The sequence below is a fragment of the Sturnira hondurensis genome, unplaced genomic scaffold, assembly GCF_014824575.4.
Source record: "Sturnira hondurensis isolate 20B ecotype Veracruz unplaced genomic scaffold, ASM1482457v3 Scaffold0022215, whole genome shotgun sequence".
NCBI classification, from domain to species: Eukaryota; Metazoa; Chordata; class Mammalia; order Chiroptera; family Phyllostomidae; genus Sturnira; species Sturnira hondurensis.
The window spans coordinates 11359395-11379166 of record NW_028094846.1 but is presented as its reverse complement, the minus strand read 5'-3'; the positions used below and the strand labels follow the sequence as shown (position 1 = coordinate 11379166).

At 48.0% G+C, this 19772-nt stretch overlaps 1 protein-coding gene across 4 annotated transcripts in view; it reads right to left on the bottom strand.

Moving 5' to 3' along the window:
• NPL (N-acetylneuraminate pyruvate lyase) overlaps positions 1 to 19355 on the bottom strand; it is a 55089-nt gene extending 35734 nt beyond the window's left edge. For 2 of the 4 annotated variants that reach the window (XM_037035260.1, XM_037035263.1), the window contains exons 1-6: positions 19252 to 19355; positions 15831 to 15916; positions 7884 to 7957; positions 6207 to 6294; positions 3258 to 3315; positions 1776 to 1851 (exon numbers count right to left, since the gene is read on the bottom strand). In XM_037035260.1, coding sequence (XP_036891155.1) covers positions 1776 to 1851; positions 3258 to 3315; positions 6207 to 6294; positions 7884 to 7957; positions 15831 to 15898 — 364 coding nt within the window. In that variant the 5' untranslated portion in view covers positions 15899 to 15916; positions 19252 to 19355. Of the gene's footprint in view, positions 1 to 1775; positions 1852 to 3257; positions 3316 to 6206; positions 6295 to 7883; positions 7958 to 15830; positions 15917 to 17675; positions 17885 to 18045; positions 18212 to 19251 lie in introns of those variants that run through there. The other 2 variants (XM_037035262.1, XM_037035261.1) reach the window with 2 other exon arrangements.
• Positions 19356 to 19772: the final 417 nt, after the last annotated feature.

Here is a 19772-nt window from a genome sequence, read left to right as displayed (position 1 = left end):
CAGGACTTTTCCTACCATTTTAAACTACTGCTAAAACACTAGTGCAAACCTTCCCACCTATTAAGAGAAGCTCATGAAACACTCTCACAAAAACAAGAAGCCCATAGGTAGGACTCTTGTCCTTTTACCCCAGAAGGGCTAAGCGCAGTCACTGAACAACACAGACTTTGCATTCGGATCAGAAAGAGACAGCTGTAACAGAAAATTCTACAACACAAGGATAAGCAACATCTGCTCAAACAGGGAAGTTACAAGGGTAGTCACATATCTCTGGCCAAGCAGCTCAGCTGGTTGGAGCGTCATCCCATACACCAAAAGGCTGTGGGCTCATTTCTCAGTCAGGACACATACCTAGGTTGTGGGCTTGATCCCTGGTTGGGGTGCAGACAGAAGGCAACCAATGGATGGTCCTCACACTGACACCTCTCTCAAGAGGAGTCAGCCTCCCACAATAATTCAAACAGGGTTTGGCGCTTTTTCCTTTTGGGGAGAAATCCATGTGTATTAGAAGAGAGCTCACTCTAGTTCACAGAGGTCTGGGGACTTTCTACATCATCCAGAATGAGCTCTAACTGCAACATTACTGCAGAGAATAAACAAATCCAGCAGACTTGCTTCTGATGCTGTTGGAGAGTGGGAGAGAGAATCTTACATTCTTCACCTGAACACTGTAATGATGTATTCTGTCTGTGATAAATATTTCTGATGAAATTATTATGTATCATTTGTTCTTTTTCTGTGTCTTTTGGAGAAAGTATTCATGTAGAAGTTTAAAAAGCCATGGGAAAAAAATTTCAAATGTTCATTTTAAAGTCTCCAAATAGCAGTATTTAAATTCCTTATCTGTCTTAACAAGTATTTTCTCTCAACCAATAATAGGTGTTTTTTCATGATAACTTCAACCCATTATCCATTTAGTTATGGATTTATTTAATCATGCATGCAAATGACATCTTGTCTGTTTCTAATCCTTTGAAAATTTGGGTTTCTTTTTTTGCTAATCAAAAGAATTAAAAAGACTCGGTGTACTTGGAAACCACAAATAGTTTCTATAGAGAGGGTAGAGGAGGAGAAAACAATACCTTGATATTTTGAAAGACAATAGATGTTTCTGTGGAATCTCCTTTCAGATTCATCACTCACTCAACCTCAAATAGCACATGTAGTCTCAAAACACTCAGCACTTATATTCCTCTTTTTTTTTGAGAAAAGTGGTTCCATGCTTTGCCATGTGACTGCTTTACCACTTTGCACAACTGGTATACCAAGGCCCAGACACCTGACCCAAATACAGGCACCTATAGGCTGACTGGGAGGTTGGGGGATGACCCAATCAGAGTGCTTGACAAAACAGTTGAAATCTTGCCCTGGCTGGTGTAGCTCAGTGGATTGAGCATGGGCCTGTGCAACAAAGGGTCACAGGTTCGATTCCCAATCAGGGCACATGCCGGGGTTGCAGGCCAGGTCCCTAGTAGGGGACACATGAGAGGCAGCCACACACTGATGTTTCTCTTCCACTCTTTCTCCTTCCCTTCCCCTCTCTCTAAAAATGAAGCAAATAAGGTATATTTTTTAAAAAGTTGAAATATTTGAATGAAGTCTTTTCTTGCACGGATCCAGTGAGGCCAAATATTGTGGAGAACCGCTACACCACTGTACCTTCATGCCTCCGGTCCATCAAGCCCTACTTTCAAGGGTTAAGCAGAACCATTGTGAATGAAGGCAAGAAGACGTGGACCAGGTGAGGTGCTGAGCATTTAGACCTGCCTAATTACCTTTGTTCCGTGGCTTGAGATAGAAAGGTGCGATGACAGCGATGCCGTCGGCTCCTATTTCTGCTGCATGTTTGGCCTTTGAAAGAAGAAGAGAGAGGACTGTGGGGGTCTGGTCACAGTTCTCACGTGCGTGGGTCTGGGGGTTTTCAAGCGCTGACGAGCAATTCTCTGACACTGGCTGGGCGTCCTACAATTCAAATCAACTCCGACACTACCTACCTGGACATAGGCTCAGTTCCCACGGGTTGAGGGCTCAATCCCCTAGCCTTCTCTCCCCGTTCAGGTAACAACCCAGGTGCTTCTGACCCTCCGGCTACAGATGGGAGGTTCCAACAACCCCCTCGTGGGTTGATGAACCTGCTAGAGTGGCTTGCAGAACTCAGAGAAACATTTCACTTGCTAGAACACCAGTTTATTACAAAAAGGATGTAACCCAGAAAGAGATGCCCAGGGCAAGGCATGGGGAAAGGGAGTGGAGCTCCCATGCCCTGGGGAATGCAAGTGGGCCGCTCTCCTCGAATCTGGACCTGTTCGCCACCCTGGAAGCCCTCTGGCATCTCCTCTTTCAAATTTTTATGGAGGCGTCATTTCACTGCTGTGATTGATTAAATAACTGGCCATTGGTGAGTAATTCAACCTCCAGCCCCTGCCCCTGTGATCCACTCTTCACTTGGTCCGTTGTCCTGGCAACCACCCCCATCCTCAGGTTCTTTACAAAAGTTAGCTCTTTATCTAACATGAAACAGCTTTATTGCTCCCGTCACAGGAAATTCCAAGGGTTTTAGGAGCTCTTTGCCAAAGAAGGGACAAGGAACAAATACGGCAGTCCTTCCTTATTCACGTAGCCAGCTCATTTCTTGACATCACGTCTTCAAAGAGGTTCATCCATTCTGCAGCATATGACAGGATGGGTTTCCTTCCTTTTGAAGATGGAATAATGCCCCACTGTACGTATGTACCCTGTTTGTTTACCCATTCATCCTCAGATGCACACTGGCGCTGCTTCTGCCTCTTGGCTATTGTGAAGAGCGCTTCTGGGAACATCGGTGGGGGGGAGGGGCAATCTTTTGTGTTTCACTTCACTCTCCCCCTCCAGGCAGCAATTCTCAATTTGTACCACTCCTCCTGGCTGAACCCCATCTTCCACCTCCTTTAGGCCCAGCAGGTGAGCTGGCCTTTTACTTCCTAGAGAAAACAGTTTGGCTTAAAGTGCACTGATTACCTGCAAACTTCTCTGCCTCTATTCCCATCCTCACTTTGCTCAGAGAAAAGAGCTGCCTCCATCTTCTGTTCAAAGCTCTGCTATAATGATTATCTCCTGGGCTATTATTCCCTGTTTCTGGGTGGGGAGCTCTCTGAGTTCCCACACCTGATATTCTCCAGCACGGCATCCAACATGTAGCAAAAATACTATTGATTAGAACTTCGGCGTGAAAATGGAGGCCCCCGAGTGGTCTCTCCCAGACGGACCTACATACATACCAGTTCCTGTGACTCCTTCAAGCTCAGGGCTCCAACGTGGATTACCACGTGATCCAGCCTGCAAACGAGAAAGCACGGTTGCATCACTGGAAGTTTAGGACGACACAGAAGAGCTGCACCACCTTGGTTAGTGCTGGTTTTAGCAGTTAAGTAATATCAGTCTCATGACTATCAAATTCTGCAGTGGTCTTTATAATTAACCTAACATGGGATTAAAAAATGTCCAGAGAATAACATTTAAGATTCAGTAGACGAGTGGAATTTTGAAACTAGTGACTGATTAATCGACCAGTGCTTGAGTACTTTTTTTTGACACTGCATTGTTTTGATGGCGGTAACCTCCCTAAAGGGAGGTGTCAAAATGAGATTTTTTTGCATGTGTTTGTGCAGGAGATAAAAGTAAAGAGGTTTCTCAAAGAGAACAACCAGAAACTAGCCATGTGAGAAGTGAATTCACTGGGAAAAGCTTTTCCCTATCTTGTCAGTCCCTAGAATTTGGCCAGCAGAGGTTTTCTCCAAGACTCCATTGTTCGGCATTGGAAGTGCTCCGTGTGGCCCCATGGAAGAGGCCACAGTGACACTGGTCTTCTCAGGGCAGGATGGCTAAGACTCAGCTGTGAATCCAGGTGTCCCAGCAAGTTTGAGGGACTCTGAGGGACACAGACCTCATCCTCCTGGCATGGTTTCCATTCAGGCCCAGTTGCACCCTGCACGGATTCTTGAGTTGTCTGTCTTAGATAAAAGGAGACGTAGCTGGGAGAGGATATGATCAGGTTTGCATTGTTAAAGGACAATAAAAGACTCCGGAAGGAGAAAAGAAGCTGACTGACCTGTTTCGCTCTCACCGGCAACTTTATTGCAGGACCTCCTTGTCCCCTTCTCTTGGCTCAAGTTGAAACAACCACCTATTTCCTGCTCCCCTCCACCGTGCTGCTGGGTGCGGCTGGAGAAGACTACCTACCCTATGGCTTTCACACAAACTTCCTGCTTCAGGAGAAGGAGACTCCAGAAAGCCTTCTGGTCAACCTGACTGACTGACTTGCTTTTCCAATTCCCTGCAGTGGCTACTCCGACTCTTCACTATTCTCTGTAAGCTCTAAATTCCACCCCTGCTCCTTGTTCTGGGTAGACGTCTTCAGTCCCTCGACACCAAAGGCAAAGCTGCTTTTCCACACAGACCCCCTCATGGTTCCTGCTCTGCACTTAGCACCTGTGCTCACCACCTGTGCTCTCCACGTGGCTTCCTGGCTTCTCCTGAAGCTGTTCTACCGACTGGTTTTATTTTACTCCTCCCTTCCCCCTGAGGGCTTCCAACCAAGGCATCGGTCCTCCATTCTCCTTATTCTCTCCTCCCATGGTGAAGTCTTCTCAGCATAGAAACATGCTCAAGACTTCCCCACTTGAAGAAAAGGAGCTGTCCTCCTTCCTCTCTAATCTACTGATCCATCTCTCCTTCCCTTCCCCAGAATTTCTTTTCTGAGATTAAGCTACACTCCTGCTCCATGGCCATGGGTGCCCCGCATTCCTCTGCTACAATGACCTCTGGCTCCATCCTCTCCAAGGTCATTGGTCACTCCCTTCATGTCAGTGCAAGCGGCCTTCTCCGCCCTCCACCTTCTGACTTTCACAGCATCTAGCAATTATGATAATAAACATCGTGGAGAACACAGCATCTACTGTACCTAATGACAGGACATTCTTACGAGATAACTTAGCACTGTGTGTCAGGCACTGTTCCAGTCCTCGCCACCACCTTGTTAGACAGGCCTGTCATTATTCCTGTTTTACAGATGAGGCACCGGTGGTTAAGACTTGTCTGTGTTCACAGAGCTGGCCAGAGGCCCCACATTGGGGCAGCCTGTCTCTCCAGTCCTGCTTTTCATGACCATGTGACCGTGACAGTTCCTGAATCCATTCTCCCTTCGGTGACAAGACGCACTGCCCACCTCCGTCCTAGCTTCTGAGGCCTATCTTTCTCTGTCCACATCAGTACCCCTGTTTCTGGTGCTTTTTTAAGTGTTTCTCTTTGGCCCTCCTCTTCTTTTACTCTGCCTCTGGCCTTCAATCTTTCCGGGCCCAGGATCTGCCAGCAAATGAGGTAGCAGCTGATAGATCACCGGAAAAGGCTTACGGGAACCTGTACTCGAAGCTGGCCTATAATTCAGAGTCCTCAAGGGGCTCTGAGACCATTTAAGAATCATGGGCTTCACATCGCCGGCCTCTGCTCCAGGCTCAGCTGCGATTTACCTCCAGTCTTTGCCCCCTTCCACCTACGCCAGCATCCATCACTCGCTTCTCTGATCCCTGTTTATACTACCTATCAGGAAGATCAGAGTGTTAGTTTTCATGATGTGACATCTCCACTGGATGGTAAGCAACCTGTGGGCCGAGATCCTGTTTGATATTCCCAGGGCGGGCACAGTGCATAGCACACAATGACATGACAGACAATGAAGAAAACCTGGTGAACTGAATGTGCTTATTGAGCCGATGCTCTCCTATTTGTTTTACCATGACATGAATGGAGAGGTATAACAAAAATATATCATCACACTGAAGTGTAAAGGATGCGGGAAGCTCGCCGAGACGAGAGGAAGCCCCACGTGCTGACCATGTGCATGGAGAAGGCTTATAAGGATGCAGGGCTCACAGAAGCATCAGGTACCCAGCCCGCAAAAGCAAGGAGCAGGACTCTCTCAGCACAAGAGCCAGGAGGCCAGCGGATCAGTCACCAGCACTTTCCCTCTCATCCCTCCAGCCCAAGGCCAGGTAACCCAAGAGAACTGATTGGTCGAAGGACGGGAGGTAGGCTCCCGTTTCTGGTCGGGATCTCTGAGCCTCAGGCGAGTCTCGAAGCCCGGCTGTCCTTCCGCGAGCGGAGAGGAAGGGCGCTCTCCTGTAGACACAGCTCATGCAGATGCGTGTTTTTATCCGGGTGGAGTCACTCACTTGTTCTTTCCTTTCGTCACCCACTCCTCTGCGACCCTGCAGCGCTCTGAGACGCTCAGAGACAGTCCTTCTCCGGTTGTGCCATTCACTGTTCCAAACAAAGTGACAGTCAGTGGGGCCAACCAGTACCTTTCGCAAGTCCGAGGATGGGGAGGCGGGGTCAGAAATCCCAGCTCCAGGGGAAGTGAATGAGGGAGGGGGGAGGGAAAATGCCACGCTTCTGTTTTCCCCCTTCACCAGGTCAAAAGTAGCAGGGAGGTTAATTTTGACTTGTCATTACAGATCGGTCATTATCGTCAGGGATGGAGAGCAAAGACAAAGATAACTGCCCACGTTTTAGGCAAATCTCCAACATACCACCCAGTTCGATATTTGGGCCTGAATGGCAGGAAAATCAACACCATCCAGTCCTGGCACGTCCAGGTGGTCGTGACCTCTGCCTGTGGTTTGCCATGGGAGCACTCTAGCACTACTTTTTTTAAAAAAATATTAATTTCTGAGAAAGCACCAGGATGTTAATACTTTTTGGAGCAAGCACTGATATATTCACTTCTCACAACAGTCTTGCAAAGTATAACTAATTCTCCTTATTTACAGATGAAAATGGGAGTTTCTGAGTCACTACCTAATCCAAGCTTGAATCCACACCTCTGTGACTCCAAAACTTTCTCTTCTAATCAGTCACCGAAAGGATGCAGATGGCACAGGGACCAGGGATGCAGATGGCACAGGGACACATCACTGGGCCTCAATTGTGCGGCAGCACTTCGTATGTCCAAACACTGAGCACTCAGCAGGGACACAGGGGCAGGGTGGGAGGCGGGGAGGCGGGGGGAGGGAGTGGGAAAGAGTGTCTTTATCACTCTTCTGGGGACTGGAGCCACTGCCGGCGTGCTCCCTGGAGCCCTGGGAGGAGGAAGAACCTGTTTTCCCCACTAAGGCTTGGAACCATAGGCAGACACTGAGAGGTTTCGTTATCAGGTTTTGGTTGTGACTTGTGGCCAACTTTTCACAGACACTTTAACCTGCTTTGATTATGACCCTGTGGCACCTCCAGTTCCAAAGCGGAACTGGAGGTGCAGCGGTACCTGTTGGTAGAGCGGGAGCTCAGGGCCAAGGTGCAGTGTCCTTAGAATGCCAACCAGTCCAAGGGGCTGAGGCCCAGAACCCAACACAAGGGGCACCGTGATGGCAGGTAAGGACAGCTGTCAGGCCTGAAGTGCCCAAGGTCTGAATTTTCTAAATTTCCACCATCTATGAATAAATGAGGGTGACTGCCAGCTCTCTGATTGTTTTCAAGTCCTTCTTACATTTAAAATATGAGAAGTCTGGGGGACGAGAGAATAAAGCCCATTCTTATAAGAGGGAAGCCTGGGTTCTGTTGCTCCTCTATCACTTCTTGGCCGAATAGACTTGAACAACCTAAATAACATATCCGAGCCATGAGTCTTCTTCTTCAAATGGGGGTGAAAAGAATACCTTCTGTACCTTGAAGGCACACCACCAAATTAGATGCTCTCCTGGGGTGCTTTCCAGGTCTGAAATTGATGAGCCTACAAGTTCACAAACTTGACATAGCTTTGCCAGACTCGATGTCATAACCTATGACACGATGACATGGGGATGTCCTAAGGACTGAGTTAGAGTTATGTCGAGAAATGTCTGAAGACGACTTACCAAAAACACTCTTGACTCCCTGCTTTTCCACAAGATAATCCACATACTGACCAATTACTGAGAAGTTGATTTCTCTAAAAGACCCAGAAAAAAAACAGAAAAAAAGTATACTTAGTCTTTTTTTAAGAACATTATTCAATCAGTCCCCAAGTCTATAGTCTGTTCTCTACTGTTAATAGTTTTTGAAATCCACCTGGTCAGTGAAATTCTTAGCCAATTTTTGTTTGTTTGTTTTTTCCTTCTGGGTCTTGTGATTTAGCCATGTGTTCCTTCATGTGAGCAAAACACTATTCATCAACAAAGGCTTTACATTTAGTTTTTAAAAATCAAGAAGACTTTTAAAAATACAGTAATAGAGGAAAAGAAGTTACTGAATCCTTTTTTGTCCTTTTGGGGAAGAGTGATGTTTGGGGGCAGATTTAAATGAGAACTCTTTTCCACTTGGTGAGTAGCTTTAAAAGATAGGAAGATTCAACCTTAATCATTTAAGAATTTTAGCACTTAATATGGACGACAACAAATGAAGGCTTAAATCTGGCTGTATTTGCTAGTTTTAAATCAAAGAGGATTAACAGTTGGAAGGAACTTGGCTGTCCCTCGGCCTCTCAAAGGGTGGTGTGCCAAACCGCAGTCTCTGGGGGGATCTGTTAGATACGCAGAGTCCCAGGCACCACTCGGTCCTTCCCAGCCAAGAATCTGCATTGCGACCAGATCCCCCATGTCATCTGCATGCACTTCGCAGACTGCTGACCTTGTAAGGATATGATGCTCCAGGCAAAAAAGGGCTCATTTTCCGGAAAATGATGTTGATTTTAAAATCTAGAACCTGACTCACACACAAACCATATAAATGTCACCTGTTCTCCATCAGAATATGGGTGGAGAGGATGGGGGAGGGGAGAGTGACAACGCAAAGGGGGACTGTGGGACGAGTCTGTGTCCAACACCGTGGAAGCCATGGTTGCGTTGACAAGAACAGAGAAGTAGTCAGCTTCCATTTGCATTTTGTCAGTGGGGCCAGAGAACCCTAATTTAATTCTAATCGTCTGGACACTCTTTTCTTATTTACTTATTGTCTTCCTTAAGAAACAAAAACAAAACCAAAACTCTGATGCATTTAGGAAACAAAGACATAAAAGGGTATTTGCCAAGAAGAATGGGAACCATAGAGACCAAAGCAAGGAAATCGCAAGCAGTCACCAACACCCAGAGCACACGAATGACAACCAGCCGCCACTTGCTTCCAGGAACCGGTGTGTTTCGATGCGTTAGAAAGCCCCGCAGGGGAGCAGACTCCTTCCTCTACCAGCTTAAATGCCAAATCCTTGCCTCTCAGATTTGCGGAGGAGGGAGGCTCCCTGAATGCATGACAGGAGGTTGCACTAACTTAAGAGATAAGATGAGGCAATTAGCTGCCTAACAATCCACTTCAGGACCCCCATTTTAGGTGGCTGACAGGCTCAGACATGTCTGACCACTTGGAGTCGAATGTTTATAGTACACCCGCTCCTTGCTGCTCCCGTCAGCTCCTCCCCACTTGGGACAAGCTCTGAGATGCAGGGACAACCAGCGGGGGCTTTGTGTGACACTAACGCTGACTTTGACCACCGACATCCACCTGCTCCTGTAGACAACCAAGAAACAGCTCCAACAGACCCAGGGGACTTCTGAATCACACAGCGAATCACAGATCGAAACCTGGAAAGAACCTCCCCAGAAAGAGCCTGTGTTGCAGTTTCAGAGTCAAAGGAGCTGGCTCCTTTCACTGAAGTCTTGAGCCCTCCTCGGCCCCGCCCACTTACTCAAAGACCCTGACAGCAGCCCTGTCATTTTCACCAAGGAGACTCTTGTAGAGCTCTGGATGGTCCTGGCCTGGTAGGCACGGTGCATTCTTTGGGTTTAATCTAACGCTTTGTCGTTTGGGAAAGGAAGCTGGAGACCTTGTTCACATTCCCAGAAATCCTTAAAGAGAGACTGACTTAGGCTGTTAGGGTGCAGGTGTGTGTGCCTGAAGTGGATTCCGGAACTCAGCAGAGACCCCCACCACCACGTGGGCCAAGGATGGCCAGGCCCACACAAGTGCTCCACACTGTTCCTGGCTCCAGGGAAGTGCTCAGCCATCACTGTCATGACTGCTCTGCAGCGATGGAAACCAGGCATTGTGATGCGGGAACGTGCAATGATAACGAAATGCCCACGATCTGCCTGGACAGCAGCGTATCCCCACACTTGCACCATGCTTTTAAATGTCACTGTGACATTCAGCGAGGGAAGGCGATCCTGTATATAAGTAACTAACGTATTTAGTTAGTAACTAACGTACTAACTAACGTTAGTAACTAACTAACGTGAGTTAAAGATTACGTGTGTAGAGGTCAGAAAAGGGACTGATCATTCCAATTAAGGAGGTGTCACAAGGGAGGTGGACCTGAAGTAATAAACAGGATGAAACCCCATCATCCCGCTTCCTTCCCAGATTTTGGGGGGGCTGCTGTTTTTCTGCCCTGCCCTGGGGCCCTCCTCTTCCCAGGTTGTGGGTTGCACTGCCAGGCAAGTTTGGGAAACCCAGGGTCCTCCTCCTTCCCCGGTGACTCCACACTCTTTTATGGCTTCCGTGGCCGGTGTTTCCAACCACACTCATCTCCGCCATCCTCCCCCCACTCCTTTAGGCCTTCGTGACTGACAAGCTCCTGCAGTTTCACTCGGGTTAGGGTTGTTCGTGAGTGACAGATGATCTCTGCCTCCAAGAACTTTGCTGCTTCTGCTGCTTTTTATAAAACCCGTCTAGCCTCCAGGGTGCTGCTGCTGGTGGACTTTCTGGGTCTTTCGGAACTACCAGATCCCCTTGGCAAGGTCAGAGGTTGAAAAGGGACAGCCCCGAATGTATTGTTGATTTTTCACAAGGCGCACATTTCTCTTCATGTTAAAAAAACTGATTTTCTTTGAAAAGTCAGAAGATCTAACAAGGCGGGGCCTGCACTTCCACACGGCACCGGCTGGCGGGGAGGTGCAGTGTCTGCCCCCATGGAGGCGCAGAAGCCCCGGGTCCCCTCAGGGATGTCGGATCCCCGCCTGAGCGTGGGTACAGGTCTCAGCCCTTGGTGGAGGTGCTCAGTGGCCCCATGCACAAGTGAGCCAAGGGGAGTCACCCGGAGCCGTTACCCTATTTGTGACAAAAGCACCCAAAGAGTAAGGCTAGGGTGGTAACAGGATGATCGGTCTCCCTGGGGTCTCTGGTCCCTTCCCTGTTTTCCCACCTATTCTACCTCCCCAGGGCACCTGGGTTCACGTTCATTGCTGCAGGCATTGTGTTCGTTACCAGGAAGTCACTAGAGAGCACGGAACAATGAGAATTTAACTGTTCTTCTCCTCACCAGCTGTTTGGGAGTTGGTCCTCATGGAAGTGAGAGGTTGCACTTGAAGTCATTTCACTTGAAAAACCTGGACTGGCTTTTTGCTGTATCTTCTCTTTCTCCAAGAGCCCCAGGAGCACATCCCACCATTGGCTGCCTCGGGGGAGGCAGGCTCAGAACCAGCCCCAGGCCTGCTGTAGTCATTCTCACTCTTATCTCAAATTTAACACCTCATTCCAGTTCCCCTGGGCTCAGAGTCTTTGCCTTTGGTCCATGATTATATTTTAAATAAAACCATTTAGCCCTGGCTGGTGTGGCTTAGGGGATTGAGCACTGGCCAGCACACCAAAGGGTCGCTGGTTTGATGGACCAGGTCCCCAGTAGGGGGCGCACAAGAGCCACACATTGCTGTTTCTCTCCCCTTCTTTCACTTCCCCTCTCTAAAAATAAGTAAATAAAATCTTAAAAAAAATAAAAGCATTTAACCTTTTTCATATTGGGGAAGTGATATAATTTATTTTGGAAAGTACACACAATAAGAAAGGGGAAAAAATCTGTCAAGACCTCCCTGTAAATGGTTACTCTTATAAGTTTGACATTTTCTATTCGCAACCACACAGTGAAGTATTTTCTTCCATTAATATCGGCATGTTATACATTATTGGAAAACTTTTCCACCGCATTCAAAACTGACTATCATCCCACTTCCTCAGCTATTCTGTGACTATACTGGCTACACAGCATGTCAGTGTATAAATGCCCATAATTAACGTAGCTAGGGCCCTATTCTTAGATATTTAGTTTGCTTCCAAACTCTGTAAGAGGAGAGACTTGTAGTCAAATTATTTTTAACCACAGACTGAGGCCCCGAGTGGGTGAACTATGAAACCACACTCAGATTGTATCTCTCCCCGTACGGTACAAGGATAATCGATTTTTCTAAAGTCTCTTTTCAGAGAAAATCTCCATTACTGTTTATTGCCTCTCCTGGCCCACAGCACACACAAAAATACTTTCTCTTTGAGAGCACAGAATCCGCAGAACGGCTGTTTGCCTAATTGGCGTGATCTGGCATGCATGTCAGAAAACCTGGCATTCCAATTCTCTTGCCTTTCACCTGTCTCTTCCAGCACGTGAAATCAAGTGGAAATTATGCGTGCTTTCGGCAACATAGCCACAGGACTTGGTGAGTTCGAGGCTCCTTCAGCAGAGGAGCAAGCGGGGATTACGTCCGCCCCAGTTGGCCAGAGCATGTTCTGCGCTTGTGGGTCGTGAAGTCTCGCAAACACAGTGAAAAAGACAATAATTTGCACGCCTCCAGCTCCAGCAAGTCAGGCCCTTGCTGGTTGGGGTGATGGGTTTTGTTTTACTAGAGACCGTGGTGAAGAGTCCCATGGTAAAGTCGAGGGCATGTGAGGGACAAAATGCGACTCTTTTTCTTGATATTGTGGCCAATCTGAAAGAGACATCTCTTCTAACGACTGTACCTGCCTGAAGCAGAAAGTGGCTTCTTGAAACCACTAAGGGAAGCAAAAGTCTTTGGCTCCAGTGTAGAGACAGAAAAGGATTGGGCTGGATAAAGAAAGACGTCCCTCTCCAGCTATGTGGCTAGGGGGAAAGACCTTTGGGATCTTGGTTTCATTCATCGCAGAAATAGAAGTAACAGCAGCTCTGTCTCAGAGTTCTCGTAAAGACTAAACTGGAATACGTTCATGAATACGCCCAGCACGATGACTGACACAGTGCTTAGCCAATCAGCGTTAACTCCCCCCACCCCACCCCCCCGTTTTGACCATCAGCATTATTCATCCCTGTAGCATATTCACCCATGAAATAACAAAATTTACCACACACTGTGCTAGATGCTGAAGACACAAAGCTAAATAAGTTACACACTCAGTCCTTGTGCGTTTCCTGGTACTTGAGAGAGAGCTACTGAGGCAGGTTAGGCCGTGCAGAGCCTGCTGGGAGAGACAGGCATGTGACAGTCATTGTAAGACTCACAATACACAAATAATTCTGAAAGACTGTGAGAAGGTTTGTGCAGGGTGCTGCGGAACCCCAGGGGAAGGATCCTTTCACTCTTTTGGGGGGGAAATGAGGAAGAATCACCAAAGGATGGTTTCGATGGATCAAAAGAAGTGTTCGAGTGCAATAGAGAAAGGAGAGGATAGTGGCAGAAACAGCGCAGGAGAGGGACAGAACGTGGAAAGGGACAGAGGAGGGAGGGGTATGAGTGTTGGGGGAACGGCAGCGGTAGCAGAGGGCAGACTACGCAGGGCTTCTCTCTGCCAATCCCCCACTCGAGGACTTGAACTTATATTGAGAGAGTTGACTCCTTCGTGAGGATTCCTTAGAATCCTGAATCAAAAAGGATGCCGGGTAATAGTTCTTGTTCAGCCATTCCAAATCGTGGAGTCCATGGTAACCCTGGTCGGGCCAGATTAGGAAAACTCCCAGGATGGCAGGCCACCGGGCAGAATGTCCAGGTGTGAGATTCCATGTGATCTTTTTTTGTGTCCTATTTATTGAAAACATGTCCGAAGTGTGGGTTGCCCTGTGGGCAAGTACGTTAATGCTGACCTGTTCCCGGTGGGTGCACCAGACCTGCTTCGTACCCATACACGACTGTCTGGATGGAGCAGGTGGTGGGACAAAGGGGAACCAGCATAGCTTATGTGCCTACCATGGGCTATATGCATTTTTAACGTACTAATTTAATGCTTAAAGGCCCCTTACAAAAAATGTATTCTTATTTTTTTAATTTACTTATTTTAGAGGGGAAGGGAAGGAGAGAAATATCAATGTATGGTTGCTTGTAGTGAGTCCCCTGCTGGGAACTGGCCTGCAACCCAGGCATGTGCCCTGACTGGGAATCGAACGGCGATCGTGTGGTTCGCAGGCCCGCGCTCAATCCAATGAGCTACACCAGCCATGGCTTAAAATGTATTCTTATTTTGATATGAATTGATGAAAAAAAGAGAAAACAGTGAAATGGAAGCTGGAGGGCCAGAGGTACTCGGGAAATGGAGAGGGAACCAGCAGAGTAGTCAGGTTAATAATCTCCGACCCATGGGGCCTCGGGCCCCCAGGAAAACAGCAGAAAAGGGAGGAAAAGCACACTACCACTGTCGGGGGGGTCCCGGAGGAAACAATTAAGATGGTTTTAAGAAGCCCTTCTAGGCTAAGAGGGGTCTGGTTGAAAAGATTATGCAGCATCAACAACATGCAGTGTTTTGGGTTTGCCAACAGGATCTTACTCCATAACCGGAAGTAAATTCTGCTTGCTCATGCAATCACGTGTCCTCTGCTTTATCTGTCCAGCGAGTGTCTGACACAATGAGAAAAGGCTGACTTCAGTCTTTCTTAGAACTTGTGGAAAAGGAGAAGCAAAAGAAAGAAAAAAAACCTGCTACTAACCACTGAGGAATCTAAAAGCCATCTTAGAAAGAATTTCATTTCGACCTAGCAAAGATGTATTTTTCATGAATCTCAGAAACTGGAAGTCTTGGACTCTAATGATCTAAGAGAAAACAGTGGTGTGGACAACTTTGAATGAGAACAGTAAACATTATAAGACATTTCTTCTCTTTTAAAGGGGTAGGGTTAACATTTACCAGCGCAGCAACAAATGACCAAAAATGAAGACAAGCCTTATTTGAAGATATCTTAATTTCTTCCTCTTCCTTTCACCCAGATCTTACGCCACAAAAGCAGTTCGGACTTACGGACCTAAGTGCACACTGACCCTACGCTAAGCACTATTCTATAGTGTCACACAATCCGTGATGTAGGTGAGACCATCATATCTGACAGAGGAAGAAAGAAGCTTAAGGAAGTAAGAATTCTGATGGTTTTGATAGACTGACTCCTCTCAAAAGGTCAAAAACATTTAGACCCAGGAGGTGGCTGAATCTCCTGTCTCTACGTGGCTGCATCCCGGGAGGAGCTACATGTCATCCATGGGCGCACAGCACAGGGCCCTTATCCAACCGTGTAAGCAAACGGCTTGCCGCACTTTCATTTGGAAGTCCAAATGCTTGGCCAACGATTTCCCGGCCATCGTCTGCTGTTACCTCCCACTTCTGCAGGCTCCCCAACATTTAACCAGTGTTGAAATGAGACTGTAAACAGGCCTAAAGGGGTCTCTTTTGTAGAGACCTTCCCTACTTTCATCCCATCTATGAACAGCCCGGGGCCGACTCACCCAGAAGTCTAGAGACAGGATCTAGAGGGGCCAGGCCAGGGTTTGAGATCAAATCCTGCAAATACGAAAAAGTCTTGTCCAACTCCACCGGCCTTGTTTGGGAAAGCCAGGGCTGGGATAACACCCCAGCAGAATTTGCACTGTGGAGCTACAGACCCCAGGAAAAGGCAAGCTGCTAAGGCTTACCTCCTCTCTCTGCACTGTTGGAACTATAGATACCTTGTCTCTGACTTGGGTCAGAGACAGTGCAAATAGACAACTGATGGAAGCTGCCCCTTGACACCCGTATCACAGACGTGCGGAGTTTAAATGACTGGGATAGAGAGAGCATCAGTCCATTCGGGTAGAGTGAGAACAGACCCCTCTGAGATCCCAAATGGTAGTTACCCATGCTCAGTCATCGGCGTGATGGTTGCTGCAATCAGACCTCGGAGTATCTTCTTCGGGGAGGCCATTGAGCTGCTGAAAGAAGTCTGGAAAACACACAGCATAATTCCTCTCTCCTTAGAGGAAGGTTAATTAATGATAAAACTCCCCCGGGCAAAGTCCGTTTTCAAAATTCATTTTGAACTGTGAAAAATGGTTAGAAGTAGGCAAAGATAGAGAGCAAGTAGGCTTGTAGGATTACAGGGCTTAATTCCACAGGAGGGGAGACTATTTTTCAAAGTCAGGAGAGCAGTGTTCTGGCAACATACCATAGAAAAGGCAATGCCAGACCTCAAAGAGCAGAGGTGAAAAAAAAAAAAAACAACAGACCAGGCCCTGGCTGGCATAGCTCAGTGGATTGAGCGCGGGCCTGTGAACCAGAGGATCGAGGTTCGATTCCTAGTCAGGGCACATGCCTGGGTTGCAGGCCAGTTCCCTGCAGGCCAACTCCCAGCAGGGGATGCACGAAAGGCAACCATAGATTGATGTTTCTCTCCCTCTCCTTCCCCTCTAAAGATAAATAAATAAATAAATAATCTTAAAAAACAACAACAAAAACCAGACCAAAGGAAGAACACGAACCCAGCTCAGGAGGCTCAAAGGCAGAATCACTATTACTTAAACTGAAGTACGGTCTGGAGAAAAGGGACCTTCTTATCTCTTTCTGTACCTGCAGTCTGTTAGGCAAGAAATTTACTTAAAATCAGCACTTACGTTTTAAGAATTCAGTGTAATCTTTGCAGCTATCATCAGATGTAACTATCCTATCAGATTTTAATTCTGACCAGTTTTGTCCTGTGTTCCTAGTCCTCACATACCACATAAACTATATCACAATTATTTATTCATTTCTCCCGCACTAGACCGAGCTCCCCAAGACAGGGAATAAATTCTATTTGCCTTTGCTTTTCCTTCGAGGATGGCTCTGCAGACACCTGTGTCCAATTAAAAGTGGACGGATTTTTGGTTGATTGAATGAAGTGTTCAGATGGTAGCTGGATGACGACTTCCAAGGAAGGGGAGAGTCCACCCGACATAACTCACTCGGGGAAAAGGATGCCTCGCCATCTGTTAGACAGCTTCCTCGTCCACAACCAGTATAGAAAAGCCAAAAGAGGTTGTCCAAAACAGGTAAGGAAAGTAACACGGCATCGTGGGTAGTCACCTGGGTTCTGCGGGCAGACTGCCTGGTTCAACGCCCAGCTCTGCCACTTACTAGTTATAGAAAAGTGTCATTCTTTTTTGAGCTGTATGACATAAAAATCTGAAGCCACAAATGCAAATTCTAACAATTGGAGAACATGAAATATAATCAGATAGGATTTGATGACATTTATACAAAAGGTGGTTGGCTTGGAACAAATATAGTGATGTCTATAGGTAACCAACAAGAGGGGTATATTATATTTTTGAGGACCCTTAAAAACTCACTGTGACTATTATTTAACCCCTCTATATTTTAACTTTCTTTTCTATAAATGAGGGTAGTAGTAATCATACTATATACCCGGGGTTGTCGAGAGAAGTAGATGAATTAATTCTGGAAACCTGATTAACAACAGTGCCAGACACATAATAAACCCAAGGTCAGCAACTTCCACGAAGTCTTGTCTGATGGCTGTAGGGCATTAGCAGGTACTGTCCTCAGTTCCTTACGAGCACCCTCTTCCCTGTCACCTCAGCTCCACTGGTACCTCCTCCCCAACCCCAGCTACCCTTCCTATTCAGGGACTAAGTCATTTCAATTCTGTTATCGTCTTTCCTGCATGCCTTCCCTCTCCCCTTACTGCCCCTCTCATAACTCACCCTTTGCTACCTCTTATCTACACCAAAGGGTACAACTCGGGTCCAAGGGCCCTCCAGGGGCTCGAGGGTTCAAGTGATAAGAGTCCCAAGAGCTGGGTTCAGCAGGGGAAGTCTCCTCAATCAAACCGTACTGGGCTGTTCACACTAGACTTCCACATTCTTGGGGTTTTAGCTGCATTTATTTCGTGCTTAGGTCAGTTCCACTGATATTCTCATGATGGTCAGAAGCTCAGAGTGGCAGTTATATATTTGATCGAAAGAAATCAAGTTAAGTTCAGTGACTTAAGTCCCGTTTGGTTGGTTATAGTTTCCGAAGCACGGGGAGTAGGAGGAGAGCTGGGACTCACTGTCCTAACTCTCCCTCTCTTACCTTCTCTCAGCCCACACAGTCTGCAGATTCATCTTACAGTAGCACAGACTTTCTGATCTCTCCGTTGCCAATAACTTCTCACCCTGGCTCCCACCAGCTAAATACCAACCCCCCTGGTCTGGTCTCTGGAGAGATCTCTGCAGCAACGGACCCTACCCCGTCTGGCCGGCCTTCCCCCGTGGGTCCCCAACCCGGAATGCCGTTGTCTCTCACTTCAGCTCCTTCAGTCTGGCCAACTTTTAAAAGGCTAGGGAATCCCCCCGATCCTCCAAGATGAAAACAATTTTGTGCCCCTTAGATCCTCCTCAAACACTGGCTTTTTATTAAAAACCCTCGCAGCAGAGTTATTAGCAGGGTAGTTGGGGAGCCTTGTCTGGACTGTAGGCCATCTGGGGGCAGGAAAAGCTTTAAAAATGTATCTTTGCACAGATCAACACTCTGAATAAGTGAACGTTTGTGGACTTTGTGAAATGTGAAACTCTTACAGAGAGAGATGGGGTGAAAGATCACAGCAGCTGTAACTGGGGAAGCACCTGTATTTTGTCCATTTGAGTTTTAAATAAACCCGGTGATGTTATGCTTTGAAGTTCTTTATAGCCTGTGTCAAAAGCAAATGGTTAGAATGTTCTCCAGCCTAAGGTTTAACATGAACTTGGAATATGATTACTGACAACACCGGGGAGGGGGTGTTACTCTCCAAATCTTATGCCTCTACCCACAGCCAAGAACACTCAGTCCAAAGGATTCAGGGGGCCTTAATCAAATTCTCTGAGAAGGGCAAAGTTTAAAAAAAAAAATCTGGGGGAGGAAGAGGATGCAACTGGATAAGGAGAATGATTGACAGAGAAATACTTGGAAAGGGAGAAACAGAAATAGAGACACAAAACAAAACAAATGCAGAAATAGGACCAACTTCCCGTAAAATGAAGAGAGTGCATCAAATTTAATCGCTAAATTCTCTGGTCATTTTGACGAAAGGATTCTTGGAGACCAGCCGCGTGACCAGCCGGGGTCCCTTTGTCCCTGTCCGTCTGACCCTCGCTCCAGGCCGGACGGTGTCGCCTTCACACTTCCTCGGGCTCCGTTTCCCAGTTTGTCTGCCTTCCCCTTTTCCTCTCGGCCGTCGCCTTCCCACCCTGGCCCCTGCGCCCCCCTGCCCGAACCCCCCGGTGACCTTTGCGTCCCCGCGCGTCCGTCCACGCTCACCGGAGACGCCCGGGTGGCCTCCCTCGTCCTGGCAGTCGCCGCCGCTCCGCGCAGTGCCGCGGGTCCGCTCCGCCGCGCCCCCTGCGTCCGCAGGGGCCGCCCTGCCCCGCTCCACGCGCCAGCCACGCCCAGCGACCCTGGGGGCTGCGGTTCCGCGCCTCTTCCCGCCGAGCGCGCAGGGCGGCACAGGGCGGCACAGGGCGGCACAGGGCGGCACAGGGCGGCACAGGGCGGCAGAGTCGCGCGTCCGGCACCCCAAGAGCGGAGTTGGCCCTTCCCTGGGTCGGACTTGACTCGGGTAGGCTGAGGGGTCACCCGCGCGGAGCCCGGGCTCCCCGAGACCTGCGCGCGGCCGCGCTGGCACCGTGGTGTTTGCAGCGAGGGCTCATGGGCTCCTGGCTGACCCCTCCAGGGCATCTTTAGGTCTTGGTCTCGACTTTCCTCGGTCCCGGGCCCTGCAACAGCAGGTATTTCGTGGTCGTGGGCTGTGAACTTCCAGCTGCTGCTGCCCCAACCCCGCA